Source organism: Rhinatrema bivittatum, chromosome 18 (genome assembly GCF_901001135.1).
Source record: "Rhinatrema bivittatum chromosome 18, aRhiBiv1.1, whole genome shotgun sequence".
Classification (NCBI taxonomy): Eukaryota; Metazoa; Chordata; class Amphibia; order Gymnophiona; family Rhinatrematidae; genus Rhinatrema; species Rhinatrema bivittatum.
In genome coordinates, this window is record NC_042632.1 from 57479143 (window position 1) to 57502610 (window position 23468).

The window sequence follows — 23468 nt, forward strand, 5'->3', positions numbered from 1 at the left end:
ATTGAAATCTCCTAGCACTATAGTGGGTTTTGATGTGTTTAAATGTGTAGTAAGGAATTCAATCAGTGGTGAGATGTTTAGTTCGAGGAGGCTGGGTGGACAGTAAATGAGGCATATCTGCATATTAATTGTATCAAAAATTGCAATTTCGTGGTGACTTGGGGGTAGTGTTGGTAGAAGTTTGCATTTGAATTTTTTTTCTATTATTAGAAGGAGCCTGCCCCCTCTTATTTGCTCGGGGAATTGAAAAAACGTCGTAGTTTGTGTGCTATTTGGTTTTTTAGGACTATGTCCAATATTCCTCAAGATAAAACTATCAACATAGTGAATGATTTTTGGAAATCTAGAAGAGACCCTATTTGAATGCCTGATATATTTTTAATAGTTTTAATAAAAATAGCAATGAAGAATAACTGTTTTGGGGGGGAACAATATTTTCAACAGATCAAAGGTGTGGCTATGGGAGCCTTGATGGCCCCCAATGTGGCAAACCCCTATGTGGAAGCTTTTGAGTCAGTGGCTTCCCCCAATGTCCTTTCTACAATCACAGAGATATATTAAAATTGTGTTATGGACAGGTGATCTTGACACTTTGACCCAATTCTTTGGTTTACTTAACACCAGGGATGATGGCCTATAATTTTCATCTACAGCCAATATTCATCAGATAAGTTATTTGGATATTTCAATCAAATATAATGGAGAGAGGTTTCATTTTACAATTTATCGTAAATCAACGCATAGAAACACCCTGGTGCACAGCAGAGTTGCTTACTTGTAACAAGTGTTCACAGAGGACAGCAAGATATTAGTCCTACAAATGGGTCACTTCATCAGATGGAGCCCTGACACGGAAAATTTATGTCAAAGTTTCTAGAACTTCGACTTGCCACACTGGACATGCTCAGCATGCCCTAAACCACACAGGGCCCCTCTTCAGTCTTATAATATATATAAATAATTCTAAATCAAGATTAGGAGAAACCCAACTCCTCAGGGTGGCAGACGGGTTTCATGAGGACTAACATCCTGCTGTTCTCAGAGAACACTCACTACAGGTAAGCAACTCTGCTTTCTCAGAGGACAAGCAGGATGGTAATCCTCACACATGAGTGAATCCCTAGCTATAGGCTGCTCCCCAACATAAAAGGGGACCGACAGACACCCAACCAGTGCCAACTGGCACAACAATGGAGCTAGTGGTAACAGAGGGGGAGACAGCCTGAACCCAAACAATGGCCCTAGGTGGAAGAGAGTTGGGTTCTACACCTCAGATTCCGAAGGATAGATTGGCCAAATCTACTGTCGTGTCAGATGTGAATGTATGGAGAGAACTCCATGTCGTAGCCTTGAAGATCTCCTCCATGGGAATGCTGCTCACAAGTGGGCCACCAACGCTACCGTGGCTCGGACAGAATGAGCCTTGACATGACCCCCAAGATGTAGTTCCGCCTGGGCATAACAGTAGATGCAATCTGCTAGCCAATTCACTAGTGTTTGCTTGGCAATGGTAATGCCCAACCTTTTGGAAACTTGGGTGGACTGTCCTATGGGCTTCTGTCTGCTCCAGACAGAAGGCTAAGACTCACTTGCAGTCCAAACTGTGCAGGGATCATTCGCCTTGGTACAAATGGGATCTGGAAAAGTACGTTGGCAGGATGATGGATGTCCATCCCCTTAGGCAGGAACAGAGTGCATACGCAAGACCAACCTGTCATGATAAAACTTAGTGTAAGGTGGATAAGTCACTAAAAGCCTGGAGCTCGCTGACCCTGCGCACTGAAGTGACCGCCACCAAAAATATGACCTTCCAAGTCAAGTACTTCAGGTCACAGATATTTGACTCAAAAGGAGCTTTCATCAGCTGAGCTAACATCACGTTGAGGTCCCAAGACATAGTAGGAAGCCTTAGGGGAAAATTCAATTGAAGCAGGCCCTGCATAAAATGGTCAACTATAGGCTGTACAAAAATAGGCGTACCATCTACACCATGGTGGTATGCGCTAATTGTACTGAGATGAACTCTAAAGGAGTTTGTTTTCAAGCCAGCCTGCAATAGGTGTAGAAGATAATCAAGTGGTTTTTGTGTGGGGCAGGAGGACAGATCTAGAGCCTTCTGCTACCACCACACAAAACCTCCTCCACCAAAGTCCATAGGACTTTCAAGTGAAAGGATTTCTAGAAGCCACCAGGTCCAAAGATACATCTCCACTGAGAGATCGAATGGTTGCAAAATTAATCTCTCAAAGTCCAAGCTATGAGCGACAGAGCCTAGAGATTGGGATGCCACAACCTGCCTTGATCTTGCGTGATGAGATCTGGGGAATTCCCAGACTGATCGGTCTCCAGATGGACAACTCCTGCAGGAATGGAAACCAGACCTGTCTCGGCTAATAAGGGGCTATAAGCTTCATAGTCCCCTTGTCCTTGCAAAGTTTCAAGAAAGTCTTTGCCACTAAGGGAACTGGCGTATACATGTACAGAAGACCCTTGCCCCAATGTTGGGCAAGAGCATCCGAAGCTGTTTTCCCATCTGTCCTGAACAGGAAGTAGAACAGAGGCATCTTTATATTGCAAGAGGACGTGAAGAGATCAATGTCCAGACTCCCCCAGAAGTGGAATATCCAATTCATAACTCCCTGTTCCAGGGTTCCACTGGTGAGGACTGAAGGCCTGACTCAGTCTGTCCACTACCATATTTTCTGTCCCGGCCAGGTACATAACCCTGAACACCATCCCGTGGGACAAGACCCATGACCAGATCTGAACCACTTCCTGACACAGGAGGTACAATCCCATACCTCTCTGCTTGTTAACATACCGCATATCAGTTTGGATCAGGACAACTTTGTTGAACAGCCGATCTCTGAAAGTTCATAGTGTGTACCTTATCATCCGAAACTCCAGGAAGTTGATTTGACAACAACTTTCCTAGGCAGACCAGAGACCCTGGATGCTGAGCCCATCTACATGAGCTCCCCAGCCCAGGGTGGACACATCTGTGAATAGGACAATTTGGGTAAGAGGACTTCGAAAAGCGATCCCCATTCCATATTTGAAAGTACCCACTGCCAGGACAAAGTCCCAGAGGGGCGAGGTGACTTGGATGCAATCCTAAAGGTTCTGAGTGACTTGGCGCCACTGACACCTCAGGGTCCAGTGGGTTCTGCGCGTGTGTAATTGTGCCAAGAAAGTGATATGGACAGTTGTAGCCATATGGCCCAACAGCCTCAAAATGTGCCAAGCTGACAATTGCTGGCTCTGCTGCGATGGTCAAAGTGAAAGCTCTTTGACGAAGTAGGAAGGCCTTGTCCTGAGCTGTGTCTAGCAGAGCTCCTATGAAGGCCAATTGAAGTGACGGGCTGAAATGGGACTTTGGGTAGTTGATGACAAACCCTAGCGACTCCAACACCCTGGATAGTCAAGCGCATGGACCTGACAGACCTTGCCTGAGATGTGCTCTTGACCAGACAATCATTCAGATAAGGGAAAACATACACCCCAGCTTGCGGAGGAGCACCTCTAACACTGCCAGTCACTTTGTGAAGACCCATGGGGCTGCCGTTAGCCCAAACAGCAATACTGGAAGTGCTGTTTTTCCACCATGAATCGGAGATACTTCTGGTGACTGGGGAAGATCTTAATGTGAGCATACATGTCCTTCAGATCGAAGGAGCATAGCCATGCCCCTTTTTGCAAAGGGGGGGGGGGGGGGGAAATCAAGATGTCCAGGAAAACCGTCCTGAACTTTTCTTTTCTGACAAATCTATTCAAGGCCCTTAGGTCTAAGATGGGAGACTCCTCCTGTTTTCTTTGGAATCACAAAGTATCTGGAGTAAAATTCCCACTCTCTTTGCCTTGGTGGCTCAAATGCTCTGGCTGTTAAGAGGAAGGAGAGCTCCATTAGAAGTACCTCCTAATATACTACTGACCCCCAAATTTGGCTCAGATTATTTGGCAGGACACCCAATAGGTTCAATCTGTACCTTTGGCAGGCGATGGAAAGAATTGGAGGTTATACTGGGCCACTGGTTTGCAAACAACCGTAGCCTGCCATGACTGGTGGATCTATCTTCCCTTGTACGGGCAATTAGACTATGATCCCTACGATGCAATCAAAACCCATCTCTGAAGTTGACTGAGGCACCGGTTGGGAACACTCTGCTGCCTGGATAGCCATGAAAGCTGTGATACTGTTGACTGGAGCGAGGGGGCAGAGGATAGTACTTCCTCTAGTGAATTACTTCCCCTGCCCCAATAATGCTGATCTCCTAGCCGATGACAACTGGTTCGGAGTTCTGGCAGACAGTTGTTGGAGGGTTTCATGGTGGTCCTAAAGCAGGCCAACTGCATCCCTCACCCTATCTCCAAAGAGATTCTCCCCAATACACGGCACATTGAGTCATTCCTGTACCTCTAGTTGGATATCCAAGGCCGGCGGCCATGCTATTCTGTGGGCACAGATTCCCACTGCAGAGACCCTCGATGCTATCTCAAAAACATCGGAGGTCAGTCGGACCTTGTGTTTCCCACACTCCAGGCCCTTATGCACCAGCAACATAAGAACATAAGAAATTGTCATGCTGGGTCAGACCAAGGGTCCAGCAAGCCCAGCATTCTGTTTCCAACAGAGGCCAAACCAGGCCACAAGAACCTGGCAATTACCCAAACATAAGAAGATCCCATGCCACTGATGTAATTAATAGCAGTGGCTATTCCCTAAGTAAATTTGATTAATAGCCATTAATGTACTTCTCCTCCAAGAACTTATCCAAACCTTTTTTGAACCCAGCTACACTAACTGCACAAACCACATCCTCTGGCAACAAACTCCAGTTTGAAAAATTGAGTGAAAAAGAATTTTCTCCGTTTAGTCTTAAATGTGCTACTTGCTAACTTCATGGAATGCCCCCAGTCCTTCTATTATTCGAAAGTGTAAATAACAGATTCACATCTGCTTGATCAAGACCTCTCATGATATTAAACACCTCTATCATATCCCCCCTCAGCCATCTCTTCTCCAAGTTGAATAACCTTAACCTCTTCAGCCTTTCCTCACAGGGGAGCTGTTCCATCCCCTTTTTCATTTTGGTTGCCCTTCTCTCTTCCTTCTCCATCGCAACTATACCTTTGAGATGCGGCGACCAGAATTGTACACAGTATTCAAGGTGCGGTCTCACCATGGAGCGATAGAGGCATTATGACATTTTCCGTTCTATTAACCATTCCCTTCCTAATAATTCCTAACATTCTGTTTGCTTTTTTGACTGCTGCAGCACACTGAGCCGACGATTTTAAAGTATCATCCACTATGATGCCTAGATCTTTTTCCTGGGTGGTAGCTCCTAATATGGAACCTAACATTGTGTAACTACAGCAAGGGTTATTTTTCCCTATATGCAACACCTTGCACTTGTCCACATTAAATTTCATCTGCCATTTGGATGCCCAATCTTCCAGTCTTGCAAGGTCCTCCTGTAATGTATCACAATCCACTTGTGATTTAACTACTCTGTTTTATCCGCAAATTTGATAACCTCACTCATCGTAATCCTACTCTCTGTTTTCCTGTCTTTTAACCAGTTTGTAATCCACGAAAGGACATTGCCTCCTATCCCATGACTTTTTAATTTTCTTAGAAGCCTCTCATGAGGGACTTTGTCAAACGCCTTCTGAAAATCCAAATATACTACATCTACCGGTTCACCTTTATCCACATGAGGGTGTCCTGCTGCTGATGAGGCAGCTATTTGGCCACCTCCTGCACCTGCTTTCAGATGTCCCACGAGTACTGGCTCATGTAGAACTGATATGAAGCTATGCGGGCATTAAGCATGGCTTTCTGCAACACCTTTCTCCCAAGAGCATCCACTACTCTGTGATCCTTCCCTGGGGGCACTGAGGAATAGGTCCAAGAACATTTGCCTCTCTTGAGAATGGATTCGACCATCACTGACTGGTGGGGCAGCTGTCACTTATCGAATCCTGGAGTCTTCTGGACGAGCTAAACTCAGTCAGCCTTCTTTTTCACGCGAGACACTGTAAGGGAAGGGTTCCCATATCCTCACAATCTCCTCAGGAGGCTCCTCAGACTGGAGGATTTCAAATATTTTGTGCTTGGCATCCTCCTCAAGCAGTAATAGAAATGGGATAGCCTCCCTGTTTTATGAGGATGATAACGAATGTTAAATCGTCAGGTCGAGATTTCCTTCACTCTTCTGGAGGAGAAGGGTCTGAAGGGAGACCCTCAGTGCCATTGGAGGATGACTCCGTATTGTCATTCCCCCAAGAGTCATAGAGACACTCATCCTCACTGAAACCGAAAGGGGATGAGGCCCTAAGCACTTTGCCTTCGTCCAGAAATGCAGGTACCAGCGAAGTTGGATGGGAGACTGCAGGCCTTGGTATCTCAGCTGGCCTGAGTGGAGCTTCCTCCTGCGAGGAACCAGTAACGACTACCATATCAGCAGGGGGAGGCTGGGGTGCCCTTACGGGGACCAATTCCAGGCCATGAACCAATGCCAGCTGGGACGGTAACACACCAATGAGCACATTGAGCTTTAATAGTGGTTCTAAGACAGACTGTATCTGTTCTGGTGCCATGGGTACCACAGGACCGATGCCCCACATCACCCATTCAACTACCAGTCGACTCACCACTCAAGCTCCTTCTCAAACATTGCTGATGCCAACACCGACTGGGAAGAAAGAGAGATAGACAGATCCTATTCGGAACAGAGAGGAAGATTGATGACTGGCATTAGGACCAGTGGAGACCATCGTGGACCCCCGGCACCGATGAAGGACTGGAGCTCCTCACTGCGAGATCACTTCAGGGGCATCACAGCATGAGCTGGCGCATCCCCATGCCTGGCACTGTGCATCAATGGGGACCGATGCTTCTTCAGTTTCCCTCAATGCTCAGCACAATCTTTCCTCTGTGCCGAGGCCGATGACGAAGAGCCCGACAGCTGTTGATCTCAAGCGCCCCTATCAGTTGATGGAACCGCCGGTGCTGCTGATATTCAAGCGCCCCTATCAGTTGATGGAACCGCCGGTGCTGCTGATATTGTTGGCTCAGTGTCCATCGGTGCAGCTCCGGGGACCTTCGATGTTGATGGCTCGGTCTTCTCTGACCCGAAGCGTTTTTCCATCTTATCGCGTCGAAGACAACGTCCCTTCGGGATCACCTGTGCGCATTTATGGCATCCTCGCACGTCATATGATACCCCCAAGCAGAGGATACACAAATCATGGGAGTCCATGATAGACATGGTCCTTGGTCACCAAGGGCATCGCCAGAAACCAGATACGGCCATGATAAGGTAAAATAAATGGGAAGCAAGATCAAAAATTGATGGCAGCAGGCATCAAAGGCTGGCGGGCACCAAAGCACCACCACTGCGGGGAATCGACCATGAAAGGAGACATCAACAGACGCTGAAATCCCTGACTAGGAACTCTATGGGAAAGACAGAGAGGGACCTGGTAAACGCAGGTGAAAAAAAAAAAGTTGCAATAAAATGAAAAATAGAACGGTTTACAAAATAGGCCAACAACCGTAATGCTCCAGCTCCGCGGAAAAAGAGAGAAACAAGAGGGACACTGCGTGAATGCGTGGTATAGGGCATGCCCAGTGTGGCAAGTTAAAGTTCTAGAAACTTTGACATAAGTTTTCTGTGTCTGAGCTCCTTCTAATGTAGTCACCCATGTGTGAGGCCTACCATTCTGCTTGTCATCGGAGAATACTGAAGCTGTCATTCTCAAAGTTTAAAATGTAATTTGCCCATGGGCCAGTTTTTTTTGCCTACAGAAATTGTGTTCCACTTCAACAGAATATATATACATGTCACAAGAGATGAAACTGCAAATGTTTGAACAGGGCTATTCCTGGTGTATCATCTAGAACTCATATAAACATGAGAAGTGGGCTAATAAAGCTCTACTGTTACAGCCTCCCAATAGAGTCTCTGAAGATTGACTGGTTTGTGTATTGCCTTACAATCCTTTAACACAGCAAGTTCAGCAAAGCATTCACAGAAATTGGAGTATTTTGAACTTACAACCAAGTTTTTAGCGAATATCCTGTGTTTACTTTAACAAGAGCTAAAAAGCTCTGCAATAAATTTGTTAAGTCATATTTCAATGAAGAAACAGTGATTCCACCATTAACCCAGAAGGGTCAATTCCTGTTCTTTTGAGTTTCCAGGTGTCATTTAAATTGAGAAACTCCACTACATGTGCTTCAGCAGGAGTTACTTACATTATCTGGTGCCGTGTTAAACTGTATATTGGAAAAAACGATACGCTCAGTAAAACTGTGGATTCAAGAACATATGAGTTGACTCAGACAAAAAAAAATCAAGTCATTTCTTGTCCAACATTGGCAAGAGAGACACGCTATTTTTCTTTTACAGCTCTGGAGCAATTTTTTCCTAAAGGATGAGAGGAGATTTTTCCCAACTTTCCTACACAGCGGGAACAGCAATATATTTACACTTGGGATACTTGCTCTCCTAATGGACTCAAAGAGGTTGAATGATTTGCTCTTCAATAACCATATAAATACATGAGAAGGACCAATGGGTTTATCAATTCTGATTGGTTCATTTTGATTTATATGGGAGAGTAGAACTATGATGTGTGCAAGACTTAAGTCTGAATGGAAGAAGGTATGAAAAATTATTCACATTATATCCTCTGTAATATAATCTTCTTTGAAGACAGTGATGCATTTTTTTTTTATTTTTTACTCTTTGTTTATAGATGCTTTATGATACTCCTGATGCAATGCTAGCATGCCGAAACACTGCATCAAGGTGGTTCAGGAGTTTTGGACACAGTAGCGCCATGGCATCTTGAAAGATTCGATAAAGGGCCCACCATTTCAAGATTCACTAGCTTCAAAGATAAGATAGCTTGAAAGGATTAACTTAAACTGAAGATTTTTAAGACTTTTTGTGGAAGATATTTCTTAAGATTCTTCACAGAAGATATTTTCATATGAGATAAGCTAAAATAATTTGTTAGTTTTTATTACAAATAAAAATACTAAAAAATAGTAAATTGGTGAGTGATTCAAATTTTGGTGAGATACAGCCTATAACACAGTTGAGCCTGGCATTAACTATTGTGGGCTTTAGCTCATTACCAATTCACCTTTTATGACACCAGTTATCTTGTAGTTTTTGGAACACTGGTGGAGTAGCCGCCTTTATTACCTTGATGGGGATATGTATTTGACTTCCGCTGTTCTTTTTTGTTTAATGTTTTAATTTTTTGAACAGTAGATGGGCTTATTTTTTGGCATTAAGGTAATAAATGTTAACAAAATATATAGTCCATCCAGAGATAATAAAAACCAATTTATTTGCATAATGGAAGTCATACATTTTGAAATGCTTTATTGTGGAGTTTTCCGATATGCTATTGCAAAGGAACACAACAACCAGAACGTTTAACCTTTTACTAAATTCTTCAACTATTAACTGCCATACACAAAGAAAGAAAAATAAACAATTTTTCCAAAATATCAACTCACTGCAGGAGAGAGACTATCAACATCCCTCACAAGATTTCAAAACAAAACTTTCTAAAAGGCTTAACAATCACAGATAACCACTACTCTTTACTATGTTAATTCAAAATACAAATTACAATTACTCATTAAAATTATACATATGCCAAGTAATATGCATTTTTATACATATGTAATATGCAATATTTATTCTTACATACCGATGTTTCATGAGAACATGTCACATAGGTTTACATTAGTTAAATATTCATTTAAAAATATTTGCATTTCCAAAATTAGAATGAAAGGAAATAAATACAAATCAACCTAATAAATGAAGGTTGACCGACGTGCCGCAAATGCGCAGTAGAGAGCAGCTCTACTGCGCATGTGCGGGCGAGCACGTCGGTCTTAGGCAGCGTCAGGAAAAAAAAAACATGGCGGCGGGGGCTGTGGAGGGAGGAGAGAGAGGGAGGGACGGACTGAGTGAGAGGGAGGGAGGGAGTGGGAGGGACGGAGAGAGGGAGTGACTGAGTGAGAGGGAGGGAGGGAGGGAGGGACTGAGTGAGGGGGAGGGACGGGGAGGGAGGGGACTGAGTGAGAGGGAGGGAGAGAGGGAGGGACTGAGTGAGAGAGAGGGAGGGAGGGACTGAGAGAGAGGGAGGGACGGGGGGAGGGAGGGAGGGACGGGGAGGGAGGGACTGAGTGAGAGAGAGGGAGGGGGAGGGAGGGACTGAGTGAGAGAGAGGGAGGAGTGGGTGAGTGTGTGGGAGGGAGGTAGGGGGTGGGGAAGAGTGAGGGGAGAGGGAGAATGAGGGAGAGGTGAGAGACAGGGATGTGAGTAAGTGGAAGGGGGAGAGGGAGAATGAGGGAGAGGTGAGAGACAGGGATGTGAGTAAGTGGAAGGGGGAGAGGGAGAATGAGGGAGAAGTGAGAGACAGGGATGTGAGTAAGTGGAAGGGTAAGAAGTTGTGGAGCAGAGAAAAAGGGAGTGGAGGAGGGCTGAGGGGGAGGGGATGGGATGGGATTGAGAGAGGGTGGGGAGTGACTGAGGGAAGGGGAGAGAGGTGGGAGTGACTGAGGGAAGGGGAGGGAGGTGAGAGTGAGGGGAAGAAGGCAGTGGGAGACAGAGGGTGAGTAAGACTGAATGGAGGAAAGGGGAGGAGTGAATGAGGGGAAGGGGGAGAGAGGGAGAAAAAGTGTAGAAGGGTGCTGTGTTAGAAAATGGACTGAAAACAAAATGTAATGTAGCCCGTTTTAACGGGCTTAACGGCTTGTTTCATAATAAACTAATATAAACAAATAAAATAGTAAATAATTGCTAAAAAAAATTACTAAAAATTTAAACAGTTAAAGATGCAGTTCAGTAAGAGCAGACATAATATATGTAACAAGTATATAAAATAAAGGGGAAATATAATCATTAAGTTAAGACTCTTGGAAGGCTTGTTCGAATAGCCACATTTTAACACCCTTTTTAAATACTTTAATATCTGATTCCATCTTTAATTCCTGTGGTAGAGAGTTCCACAGTTGGGGCCCGGCAATGGAAATAGCCCTCTCTCTTACATTATTCAAATGAGCGATTCTATCACAGAATCAAAAATTAATTTCAATGTAAACATTTCCAAATTTAAATTAAACAAAAAAGCCAGAAAAACACGATACAATTACGCCAAGTTTACTAATTATTACACTCTCAATATCCAAGCTGCAAGAGCTTTAGAAACTGAATGTTGGAGTGGAGTACCATTAAAAGGCTTGGAGGACATCTTAACGTAATGGGCTTTTTGACTGTCAACTCTAGAAGGTGAGAAAACCTACATCTCAGATAATATAGTAGTATAAGAATCATAGATCCTCTGACTCTTCTGAGTTTTTACAAGATTTCGTCTACCATAGATATTGGATAACAAACATACAAAAAGCCCATTCCTCAATGAAAAGAGAAGTCATCTACTGCTATTTTGTCTTTTGATCTCCTCCTAAAGCAGAAAACTAGTACCTTCCTTTTCAGGACTGTTACAAATACATCTCGAGGAGCCCCCATTCAAGGAAAATCATATATACCATAATCTCATCAAGGGACCACACATAGATGTCTGGCAGGTGATGACTCAGGCTGCCTTCTAAGATGTTTTCCTTTACCACTGGGTAAGTGGCTCTTAGGTATATCACTTAAAAGCCCAGTACTACAACCTGGCTACCTCCTGACAGAGAAGTGGAAGCCCATTTCTCATTGTTTGTTCATGTACAGATGAGTAGGCTATATCTCAAGCACCACAAGATGGTCAGGATTAAGAACATAAATTGCCATATGGGTCAGATCAAGGGTCCATCAAGCCCAGCATCCTGTTTCCAACAGTGGCCAATCCAGGCTACAAGTAACTGGCAAGTACCCAAACACTAAGTAGATCCCATGCTGCTGATGCCAGTAATAACACTAGCTATTTCCTAAGTCATCTTGATTAATAGCAGCTAATGGATTTCTCCTCCAAGAACTTATACAAACTTTTTTTAAACCCAGCTGCACTAACCACATTCTCTGGCAACAAATTCCAGAGCTTAATTGTGCGTTGAATAAAAAAGAATTATCTCCAACCAGTTTCAAATGTGTTCAGGATATCCACAATGAAAATGCATGAGACACACTTGCAAACAATGGAGGCAGTATATTCAAATACACTTCATGAATATTAATTAGGGACATCTTGAAAATTGGATAAGCTTGGGGTACGTGAGGACTAGCGCTGCCTACCCCTGGTACAGACTAGGCAATTTGCCACAAACAAGCCATAGTATGGACTTTTTGATGTGCTCCAATACCTGAGATTTTGTATTAATCAACTATTTGACTGTCAGTTTGTACTAGACCATTTATTTATTTATATACCATCGTTCCGTATAAAGATCACAACGATTTACAGTGACGACATTCATAGGTATAAATCAGCAGAGAATGAAGGATTACATAGGAAGTATTCATAAACAGACCTTAACATTTATCGACTGAATTCTCAAATACATATTAATTAAAAATCAGGACATGAGAAATGAAGTAAAAAAATAAAATAAATTTCACATTCTGTACATAGTAAATCTCTTCTTAATTTGTTTATCATGTATCTAATTAGTATCTAGTCATCTTTGTTATTTTAGTTCACTACATTCTGATGATTTAAGTTAGGTTATATACATTTTTAAAAATCATGTCTTTATTTCGCTTCTAAATCTCTGTTACCATATTTAGCATTTCAAGTAAGGAATTCCAAAGTTCTGGGGCCCACTATGGTAAACACAATCTCTTACATGCGTCAGGTGTGTGCTCCATATTGTTGGAAGTCAGTAGTCTTATTTTGGGATCTTCGTATTCGCTGCGGTACGTATGGTTGTTATGTCACACCTATCATCCTTACTAGTGTGAATTATTTTGAATATTAGCATTAATATTTTAAAGTAGATTCGGGATTGTACTGGCAGCCAGTGTGGAGAAATTAGCGAGAGTGTAATGTGATCTAATTTCCTGGATCAAAGCAGGAGCCTTGCTGAGGCATTTTGTAGTATTTGTGATGGTTTTGAGGCATGCGGGAAGTCTGAGAAATAAGGAGTTACAATAGTCTAGGTCTGAGAAAATTAGACTTTGCAATACAGTTCTGAAGTCTTCAAAGTTAACAGAGGTTTCAACCGATGTTATATTCGCAACTTGGAGTAACCCGTATTAATTAATTTGTTGATGTGCTTTTTCATGGTAAGGTTCTCATCTAGCTGGATACCTAAATCCTGTACTTGTTTTGAAGTTACCTAGGTCTAGAGCCAGTGATTTCGCTATAGAAGAGTTTCTACTTATCCAGATGATTTTAGGGTTTAATGTTAGCTTAAAGTTGCATTCGTTTCTTCTGCATTGCTTTCATAAAGGTTGAAAGTGTTGATACTGTATTTTCTACGGATTTGGAGAAAGGAATGCAAAACTGTATGTTATCATAGAGAATGTAATTCCTAGATCCGCCAGTAGTTTGCATAGTGGGATCATATAAAAATTGAATAGTGTTGCAGAGAGTACTGAGCCTTGAGGGACAACTGTATCGGTATGGAAAGTATCAGATATGTTATTGCCTAATTTTACTTGGAATATTCTATTAGATAAAAAGGAAGAGAACCATTTGAGAACACTGCCTTCAATTCCAATGTTGTTCAATTTCTGGCACAAGAAAGTATGGTCACAGGGTCAAAGGCGGCTGTTAAGTCGATTAGAATGAGAAGATAGGACTCAGCATCAAACCCTTGTAACACAGAGTCTGCTAAAGAGAGGAGTAATGTCTCAGCTGAATGATGTTTCTTAAATCCGAATTGATTTGGGAAGAGAATATCTTGATCATCCAAATGATTTACAAGTTGGGATAATACTGTTTGTTTTTTAATTCTTTATTTATGGTTATTTAACATTTTACACAGGAAATCATAAACTTATCCTTCATCCTTCAATTTTTCAAGAAAATACATGAATTAGATAATAAACATAAAATAAACGTTACAATCTCATAATCTTAATTCTTTAAACAAGCAAATACAGGAGATCCAAGATCCATGAGAACATTAAGGAAAAAGAGAAAAAGCAAATTAGGGAGGATTTGAAACATTGCTTATTGTCCTGGTCTAGCTGGGGTACATTAGCCTTGGATCTATAATTATCCAGAAAATAACGTAACTGAGAAACCTCAAAAAATATAATGAGTATTACCTATATTTAGAACACATTTGAATGGGTTTCGAATTGTTAGTACCTAGCTGCCTAGCCTCTTGTCATAATTCAAGCATCTTTTTCTTAGGAATTTGTGTAGGTTTTGTAATGTCTGGATAGATCCATATCTTTTGTCCCATATATAAAACTTTTCCCTATTAAGGAGAAAAGGTTTCAGGATATGGTCTCTATCTGTTGGAAATACAAAAAAGATCAACAATGTTCCATGATAGTCTATTTGCTCTTCTATAGACGTTTCCAAAAATGTTGTAAGGTTTAATTCATTGTCCAGAGGATTATCCGGCGCTGTATGCTCTTCCTTATTCTTAGAAACATAGTAGATATTTGAAATTAGCAGAATGGCCTCTTGAGGTAATTGAAGAATCTCAATATACTTTCCGAATTGATCTTTCAGAGGAACCAATTTTATATGAGGAAAGTTCAATACCCTCAGATTCAAATATCTGGGCATTTTCCATATATTTTCAATCTTTTTTGAGGAAATAGGTTCACTCAATCAATTTTGTCTGCACTTCTTGTATAGAAGCAACTTTAGAGTCCAGTTCCTTAATTTTTGAGCCATATTTGAGTTAACACTGGTTCTATTTCTTGGATACTTTTTGAGATTTCACAATCACAGAGGTAAGAGAAGATATCGATTTTTCTATCATCATCAAAGCACTCCACACTGAATCAAGCGTTATTTCTTGAGGTTTAATTAATTTAGAGCCGAGATTCATGCTTACCCCACTCTCTCGACAAACCTCAGTAATCCTTTCGGATTCGCTTGCAGAGTCCTCTCCCCTCATTTGGATGGAAATCGCAGCACTCGCTCCCAGAGGGCCAGCTCCTCCATTTTGGCCTGCTCCTCTAATGTATGAATCTCTGGGGCCACAGCGTCTCTGCCCGACAGACCCGCATCCAAATCTCCGACTTCAGCCACTGCCATCAGTCCCTCTATGGCCATTTCCTGGCCTGGGGGCCAGCCCTGAATCGAATAAGTATTGCAGTTCGGGGGGGGGGGGGGGGGAGGAGGGGAGTCTCAGGCACGCGGGGAGATAGAGATGATTGAGCGTCCAAGAGCGCCGAGATATGTTCTCTACTCGGCGTCTCAAAGGACATTCCTCCCGGTGTCGAAACATTTGTCGGTGAAAAGAAACCCATGAATAATACTGCTTTTTCGAGTATTTTAGAAAGAAAAGACAAGTTGGATATTGGTCAATAGTTGTCCCAATCAATTCTTCTGGTTTTATTTTTAAGAATCTGCTTTATCACAGCTTCTTTTAACCCATTTGGTACAATTCCTTCTGAGAGAGAAATATTAATTAAGGTTGTGATTGTCTGAGTTATAATGCCATGTACTTGTTTCAGGGAATTGGCTGGTATTGGAGCACATGGGTAAGTAGAAGGTTTAATTTTAGCAATGATTTGACTGACTTCAAATTAGTTACTCTGTCAAACGCAGACCATTTAACCAGTCTACATGAGTCATCAGGTGCTTTTGTAGGAGAACATATAGAGAATTGATTTTTTATCCCATTGATTTTATCTAAAAAGGATGTGGCATATTCATTGCAAGTAATCTTTGTGAAGTTATAGTTTCTTGAGATGGCGGAGGACAGATCCTTAATTAAATGTTTAGCAACATCAAAGAGCAGTTTAGAATTAAATAGTACCCCGTGTTTTGTTGGCCATCTGATTTTTAAAGGCCTTTAGAGCATTCACGATAACTCTCAACTTCAAAAGCATGCAACATTCCTTCTCATGGAAGAACCAGGGACCTTGATGACCTCTAAAACAAGTCTAGGTCAGATTCATCTATGGTCAGAATGATATGGGGGTAGATTTTCAAACCGCGCGATTTGGCGTACTTTTGCTGGCGCATCAGGCGCAAGCAAAAGTACGCAGGATTTTAGTAGATACGCGCGTATCCGCTAAAATCCTGGATCGGCGCGCGCAAGGCTATCAATTCCGTATAGCCGGCGCGCGCCGAGCCGCGCAGCCTACCCCCGTTCCCTCCGAGGCCGCTCCGAAATCGGAGCAGCCTCGGAGGGAACTTTCTTTTGCCCTCCCCTCACCTTCCCCTCCCTTCCCCTACCTAACCCACCCGCCCGGCCCTGTCTAAACCCCCTCCTTACCTTTGTCGGGGGATTTACGCCTCCCGGAGGGAGACGTAAATCCCCGCGCGCCGGCAGGCCACTAGCGCGCCAGGACGCAACCTGGGGGCGGGTCCGGAGGGCGTGGCCACACCCCCGGACCGCCCCGGGCCGTAGCCACGCCCCCGGGCCCACCCCCGGAACGCTCCCGACACGCCCCTGAAAACGCAGCGCAGTTCGGGCCCGCCCCCGACACGCCCCCCTCAGAAAACCCCAGGACTTACGCGAGTCCCGGGGCTCTGCGCGCGCCGGTAGGCCTATGTAAAATAGGCGCACCGGCGAGCAGGGCTCTTAAAATCCGCCCCATGATGTTGCGCATTTGAAAAGCCTGATCAAGAGTCAGGCTGGAATAGGAGACTCACCAAATTAAACAGCAAGCTTTTCTGTGACCAATAAACTCCAACTGGGGTAACAGGGGGAGGTAACGCACCACCTGAATAGTGGTTTTCAGGGCTCCTTTTGTCCCTGTCTGAGATATAGTCTTAATCAATTCTCATGATGCAGCCACTTATAACATAACTGCTAGGCTCTTAGTTAATACCTGTGCTGCCAACACTAGGCTAAAAGAAAAGAGGGTATCAAAATTGCTATCACAACCAGATACTGCGTGTTATCTGGGAAGATATCTCAGGGATGGAAATACATTTAGAAAACTTAGGTACCAGTCAAAATGTTTTCACAGCCAAGGGGAAAAAAAACCTCATCTTTTCACTCTTTTGCTGTTATTTTGCTCAATTATTTTTTATTTTTTAGTATTGCTTCTTTACTTTTTTTCCTTCATTTACCATTGTTTTTATTTGTAGAGCCCTACTGGACCTCTGCTAAGACTATTATTCCATCAGTATAGACAGAGGGAATAATACCACCTATTTTCCAGCTCCTCTAGGTGGGCTACTGCAGTGGTTGTGTTTGCCTCTATAAAAGGCAGAGCCCATGTTGAGTGTGTGGATTCTTACTGTGGTTTTGGAGGAAGCAGGAGTGCTTTGTTTTAAATTCCTGTTTATTTTAATTCTGAATTTGTTTGAGGAACATTTTTCCATTTTTGGAATGAGTTGAAGGAAGCTTTCAACTCATCCTCCCTTCTATTTTGGAGTTGGTTGACTGGTCTTGTAGTATTGGACATGAACCTCTCCCTGTGAAAAGGTCAGTTGGGCTGCTAAGGAGGACAATTAAATAGCAGAATAAAAATCAATTAATTCTTTACCTCTGTTATTACCCAGGAGGATGCCAGGATCATACCCACACCGGAAACATTTTTTGACAGACTAGATTAAAAAGTCACCAGGACCGGATGGCATCCCAGAGTTCTGAAGGACCTCAAATAAGAAAATTGCAGACCTGTTTCAGGTGATTTGCAACCTATCATTTAAAACAGCCACAGTACCTGAAGACTGGAGGATGACCGATTGATGCCAGTTTTTAAGAGAGGCTCCAGGGATGATCCAGAAAACTGTAGACCTGAGAGCCTGTTGTCTAAGATTTTTGGGGCAGCTTTGGAATGAAGAGAGATGAATCCCATTTGAGACCTTAAAAATGGAGTTTATGTTGAGAGAGATAACTTACGAACTATATGCCATTTTTAAACTTTGGGGATTTTCACCTTTTAGCAGGCATTAAGTTTGTTACCAATAGACTATTGTAATTCAGTGCTCATTAGGTCCCCTGGAAACACCCTTATAGCCTTTCAGCTGGTACAAATGCAGCAGCATGAGCATTAACCAATACTGGTATGAGGGAATATATACCAAGCTTTAGTCACTATACTGACTACTTGTGCAATATAAGGTGGCATCCTTAAAATGAAATTTCTTGCACAACCTGTCCATGGATCTCTGCTATTTTGCAGATTTACACCCTCTGCGAGCATTCCAATCAGCTCATCATAATCTGCTTGAGATCTCCTCACCATGATCTTGCTCATTTGGTGGAAATTCGCAAGAGGGCATTTTCGGTCACTGGTTTTATTTGGAATGCACTGCCTGAAGGTCGCATGTATTATCTTCTGTGCAGACATTCAAACAGCGGCAGAAAGCACCATCAGTATGTTGTTCCCTTACAATCTCTGCATTTTTATTTTGGAGGTGTTTTTTATTGCAGGTTCGCTCATTCTCTAGTTTGTTGACTGTTATATATCTTTTTATTGTTTCTCACTTTGGATAATGATAGATAAGGCAGGTATAAATCTTTTCAAATATGTTAAGGTTAGAGAGGCACTGTCCAGTCAAGAGGGGGCTGGATAGGTTAGAAGAATTTCATCCAGAGTAGAACTGGTTCTAATGAAAGATAATGAGGGGCGCAATGTGATATCTTCTTTGTATAAAGCAACTGTAAGAATACATGAAAAAAAGGGAACCTCTAACCCTATCTTCATGGAATGCAGATCTTGATTTGAATCTGAGTGAGGAAGAATGAACTGGTGTACAGAAACTGGCTCATAAAAAATCATCTACAGCCCAAATGTATAACTTAGGTATAAATTGTTACACAGGACATACAGATGAACTATATTCTTTGTAAGGAGTTCTCCCTGAGCTGGAAAGGATGAGGTAAAGAAAGATCATACTTACATGATGGTGCTCATGCATTAGAGTAAAAGTTTTGAAGATGCTGGAGGAGGGAATTGGGAAGATGCTGGAGAAGAGGGTGACCCTTTTGCCTCTTGGAGTTACTGCAGGATTTAAATTTATGTATCAATATAAATTTTGTGATCAAGCGATACATGCAAGATTTACTATAACTATCTTCTAGAAGTCTAATCCACAGGTAGCATACTGGAGTAGACAACTTTCTGAGATTACTGTAACTAAAGTAAATGCTCAGGAATAATATGAAGTTGTATGAAAAGTTATGAGGAAAGTATTGGGAAGCAAGTGAGATCTGTGGAGTAAAAGATACAAGTGAGCCTATCCAAGCTCCTATGAACTGAATTCTTTTAAGACAGAACCAGGCTTGAATTGGAAAAGTTGATCAGTAAGCCCAAAGATTGGAGAGGTCATATAGACTGAGGAACTACAGAACTCCTCCCAGAGATTGACCAGTCACCAACCAAACACCCAGATATAGGGATATTGAGGATTCCCTGCTGAAGAAATTATGCTGCCACTACCGTAAAAGCATTTTGTGTACACTCTTGGGACCGCTAAGAAGCCAAAGGGTAACACCTTGCATTGGCAGCATACATCCTTCAGCATGAACCTGAGCACCTTCTAATGGCTGGGATGAATGGGAATGTGTGCTTTAGTGTCTTTCAGATCCAGAGCACACAATCAATCTCTCATTTGAAAGAAAGAAAAATGTCTATTGGGACCAGCAGCTTGTTCAGTCTTTGCAACTCCAGTATAGACTTCAATCCCCCCAACTTCTTGGGGATTAAGAAATACCAGAAACAGAATCCCTGGCCACACTCCTGGGATGGAACTGGTTCAAGTGCCAGCTCCAACTGCAGTTGGGCAGAATGAGCAGATTCAGAGTTAAAAACTGAAATCCAATGAGCCAAATTCCACATTATTCAAGACACACCAGTCCTTAGCGATCTGGAGCCATTCCAGAAAGGACTGAACACATTCCCCCACCAGAGGAAGGGAAGAGGTGGGTCTCAGAGTTGTCAAAAACTGGTGCCTGTCTTAGGCTGCATCTGCTGTTGAGCCTTTGGCTGATACCTTTCCCTCTGCCGATCAGCTGCTGTTACTGAAAAGTGGGAGAAACTTGATGATTGAAAAGAGCAGAAAGGACATCCCTGGAAAAATGGGCACTTGTAAGAAAAGTATTAGCATTTGGCAGAGGCCTTTTAGACCCCCACCAAAGCTGATAATGATTGTAGGATTGACTGATGCTCCTTAACCAGAGCCACCATCTCTTCAACTGTCTCTGAACAGATTGCACCCTGGACAAGGGAAATTCACAAGACAATCATGTATATCCTCTCGAAGGCTGTTCATCTATAACCATGCGGTTGTTTGAGCATATATAGAAGCTTTGGAAGTCCTGGCAATATAGTATCAAAAAATATGTATACAGAATGGATCAAGTGCCTCTTACATTCTTCCACTGCTCAGCAGAAATCCACAAGTTCTGGGTTCGACAATTCCATCAAGAGTTTTAGCTTCTGGACACATTCGTGCAAACAGTGACCATGCAAAGCTGGTGAACCACAATTCAGGTACTCAGCAGGAAACCCTAGAAATCCTTTCCAAATACATCCACAATGCCTTTAGGTCTTTTCCCATGGGTATGTTACAGTGATCATGAATGAGCTTAGCATGCTTCAATGCAGATTCCACCATCAGAAAGTGATGCAGTAATTGAATCATCCCAAATCCCAGGGCAGCTTCCATTTTATATTTCAAATCCAGCTTTAGGGCCACCAGAAGGCATTATTGTAAGCGTCATACATCCTCATCTGATAATTCTGGAGAAGTTTGTGAACCGGGATATCCAAGGAATCCACTGGGGGTTGAAGAAACAAAGAATCCAAAGCCATCCATTCTCAGGTCCTTTTCTTTCCCAACACAGAGAGTCTTCGCCAGCTTATCCAAGAATCTGGAGTAGCAGAGATCCTCTGGAGGTGAGATATGCTGTAGAAAGTCCGGAAAGGAATCGGCAGTGAGACTCGGACAAATGCTCCAAAGTGCTCTGCTCCAACTTAACCGATGGCACCGCAATCTACTGTGCGCCTTGAAATGCAAATTCCACTCTGATGATGCACCCTGGTCAGTCCACGATAAAACAAATGGCAGGTGCCATGAGGATCATCTGCAATATGAACAAAGACAGCACATGCACCAATAAGGCTATGTACTGCCTCTGCATCAAGGAGGAGTCTGCTCCAGCAGAACCGAGCCACTATCTTCTCTTTAGCTCCAAGTAGAACCACTTTGAAGGAGACCCTGTGCCACTTGAGTGCTTTTCTCTGTGCCTCCTCCAGAGCCACAGGCTTTTGCACTACACTCAATCCCTGCCATGCAAAGGATCCAGAGGTTGGTGCCATGGAGAGGGGGGCGCCTTCCCATACCCATGGAATCAAGGGGGAAACTTCAACCTTTTGTGCTCAGAGCTCAACTCTTCACTTCTCAAGTGAAGAGTGGCTCAGCCTCGTGCTGAGACTTGGGGCTTTTACCCACCAGGACCTTCCTTAGGGCTTCCACCTTCCAGGCATAGTACTTTAGCAGTTGGAAGCATCATGATTTGACCCCAAGCACCAATAAAACAATGGTGTATCCTTGACAGACATCTGGCACTCACAGATACAGACCTTAAAATCTTATTGCTGGCTTTTTAGCCTTTGGCTTCTCTGTGCTTTCCAACGCCTTCTATTGCTCATATTTTTTTTCCAGAACATAAAAGTTCTGTTTGAAGGGCTGCTAGGCAGTAGCAGGAAAAGCAGCAAGTCAGATAAGGTCACTAGGACTCAAGTTAGAAAAATGCATAAGAGACTGGGAAACATCCATGCAACACAATCAAAAAAAAAAGAGGATAAGTCCATCTCAGTGCTGTCAGATGACATCACCGACATATAATGGCTAATTCATGATTGCTTGTCGATGGAGATAAAGTGACATTATGGCAATTTAAGACCTGATCATAGGACATAATTTCTTCCCCTGTGAAAGGCCTCCCACCACAAATATAACAACTGCAGAAATAAAAGTAAGGCAAGGCAGGAGTTGCAATTATGCAACACCATCAGACTGCCATAGTGCATATAATGCATAGCCTGCATTGCAGCTTTCTCATGGACAAATTCTGCTCTAGTACTTCTTGTAACTCTCACATTGTCTTCATGACAACAGTCACATTCAAGACTTTCTGAATTAATGCCATCAACAAAAATGAATTCATAATCCCATATGAAACCCCAAAGCTTGCACAGTCCTGTAAAGTTTTGGTTTTGTGTCACCACAAATTTTCAATGGATAACCTACATTGATTTATTAATCATTTAATAGTTGGTTGCAGGTTTCTTATACTTTTACAGTTTATTAATTAATGGGAAATTCAGCTGCTTAGAGCAAACATTTTAAACAAATCCAAATCATTCATTCTGTGACCCAGGTGTTAAATTGTGCATCATTAGAAGACGAGAGTCTAGCCAAAATAAACATCAAAGTGTGCCCTAAGATAACCCTGGAAATCTGTTACTTACCAGTGCAGGCCAATGTGCAGAAGATATTGGGTTTCCCTGAATCATAATTGGATCTTTTCGAGGAGCCCAAACCAGAGACTCTTCTAATAAGACCACCAAGACATCATCTTCATGAACTTTCACCCAAGAATTCTGCTTCCTTGTGGAATCAAACTCTATAAACATCTGTGGAAAATTATAGAATAGTGCTTATAGATTTATTAATAAACAGGTGGTCAAAATCTGCATCACTGCAACACACTGTCTACATGATCATTCTTTTGTGGGAGGAATTCTACACTTTCTAGGTTCAGGGGATTCTCATGGTGATTCTCAACATTGATCCAGGATCTACCAGTTTCAGAATCCCTCTCAAACCAGATCCATCTACCTTAAAGGTAGCGCATACCCTTTCAGTTAAACACCTTCACCTCATTATCATTTCAGGTGCAGCCACCACTTCACTTCAGAGGATCTAAATTCAACTTACTAAGATTTTGGCCACCAAATTCTGAACTTGTTCAATTAAAATTGAAAGTTTACTGAACAGGTTAGTCAGCACTCTATGAAGTTTTTAAGGCAAAGGTCACAACAAGATTCTACAGGAAGTGTTAGCAATTTCTGAGGCACTTTAAGATTCTATGGCACATCTGAATACATTAACTTACAATTTTCTATTGCTTTATATGCAAAAATAATTTTTATTTAAAATATTACAAATGTAAACATGTTCAGAAATACATTACATTATCTTGGCTATTTCCTTTATTCTGCAGTTTTTCTATAAATTTTGCCTCGTTTCCTTTCTTCATTACTTTTACCTATTTCTTTTTCTCCTATCATCTCTATTCTGTCCACCAGTCTTTTCTTCCACCTAGTTTCTGATCACCCTAAGTTTTTAAAACATTTACTTGCCTCCTCACATTGTGCTCAGTG

The 23468-nt window shown here is 42.5% G+C and overlaps 1 protein-coding gene across 1 annotated transcript in view; it reads right to left on the minus strand.

The window, feature by feature from the left end:
• Positions 1 to 23468, minus strand: part of KDM3B (lysine demethylase 3B) — a 278360-nt gene that overhangs the window by 230516 nt on the left and 24376 nt on the right. Inside the window, 1 exon segment of the mRNA XM_029583992.1 lies at positions 22554 to 22718. Within this exon segment, the coding sequence (XP_029439852.1) occupies positions 22554 to 22718 (165 nt within the window).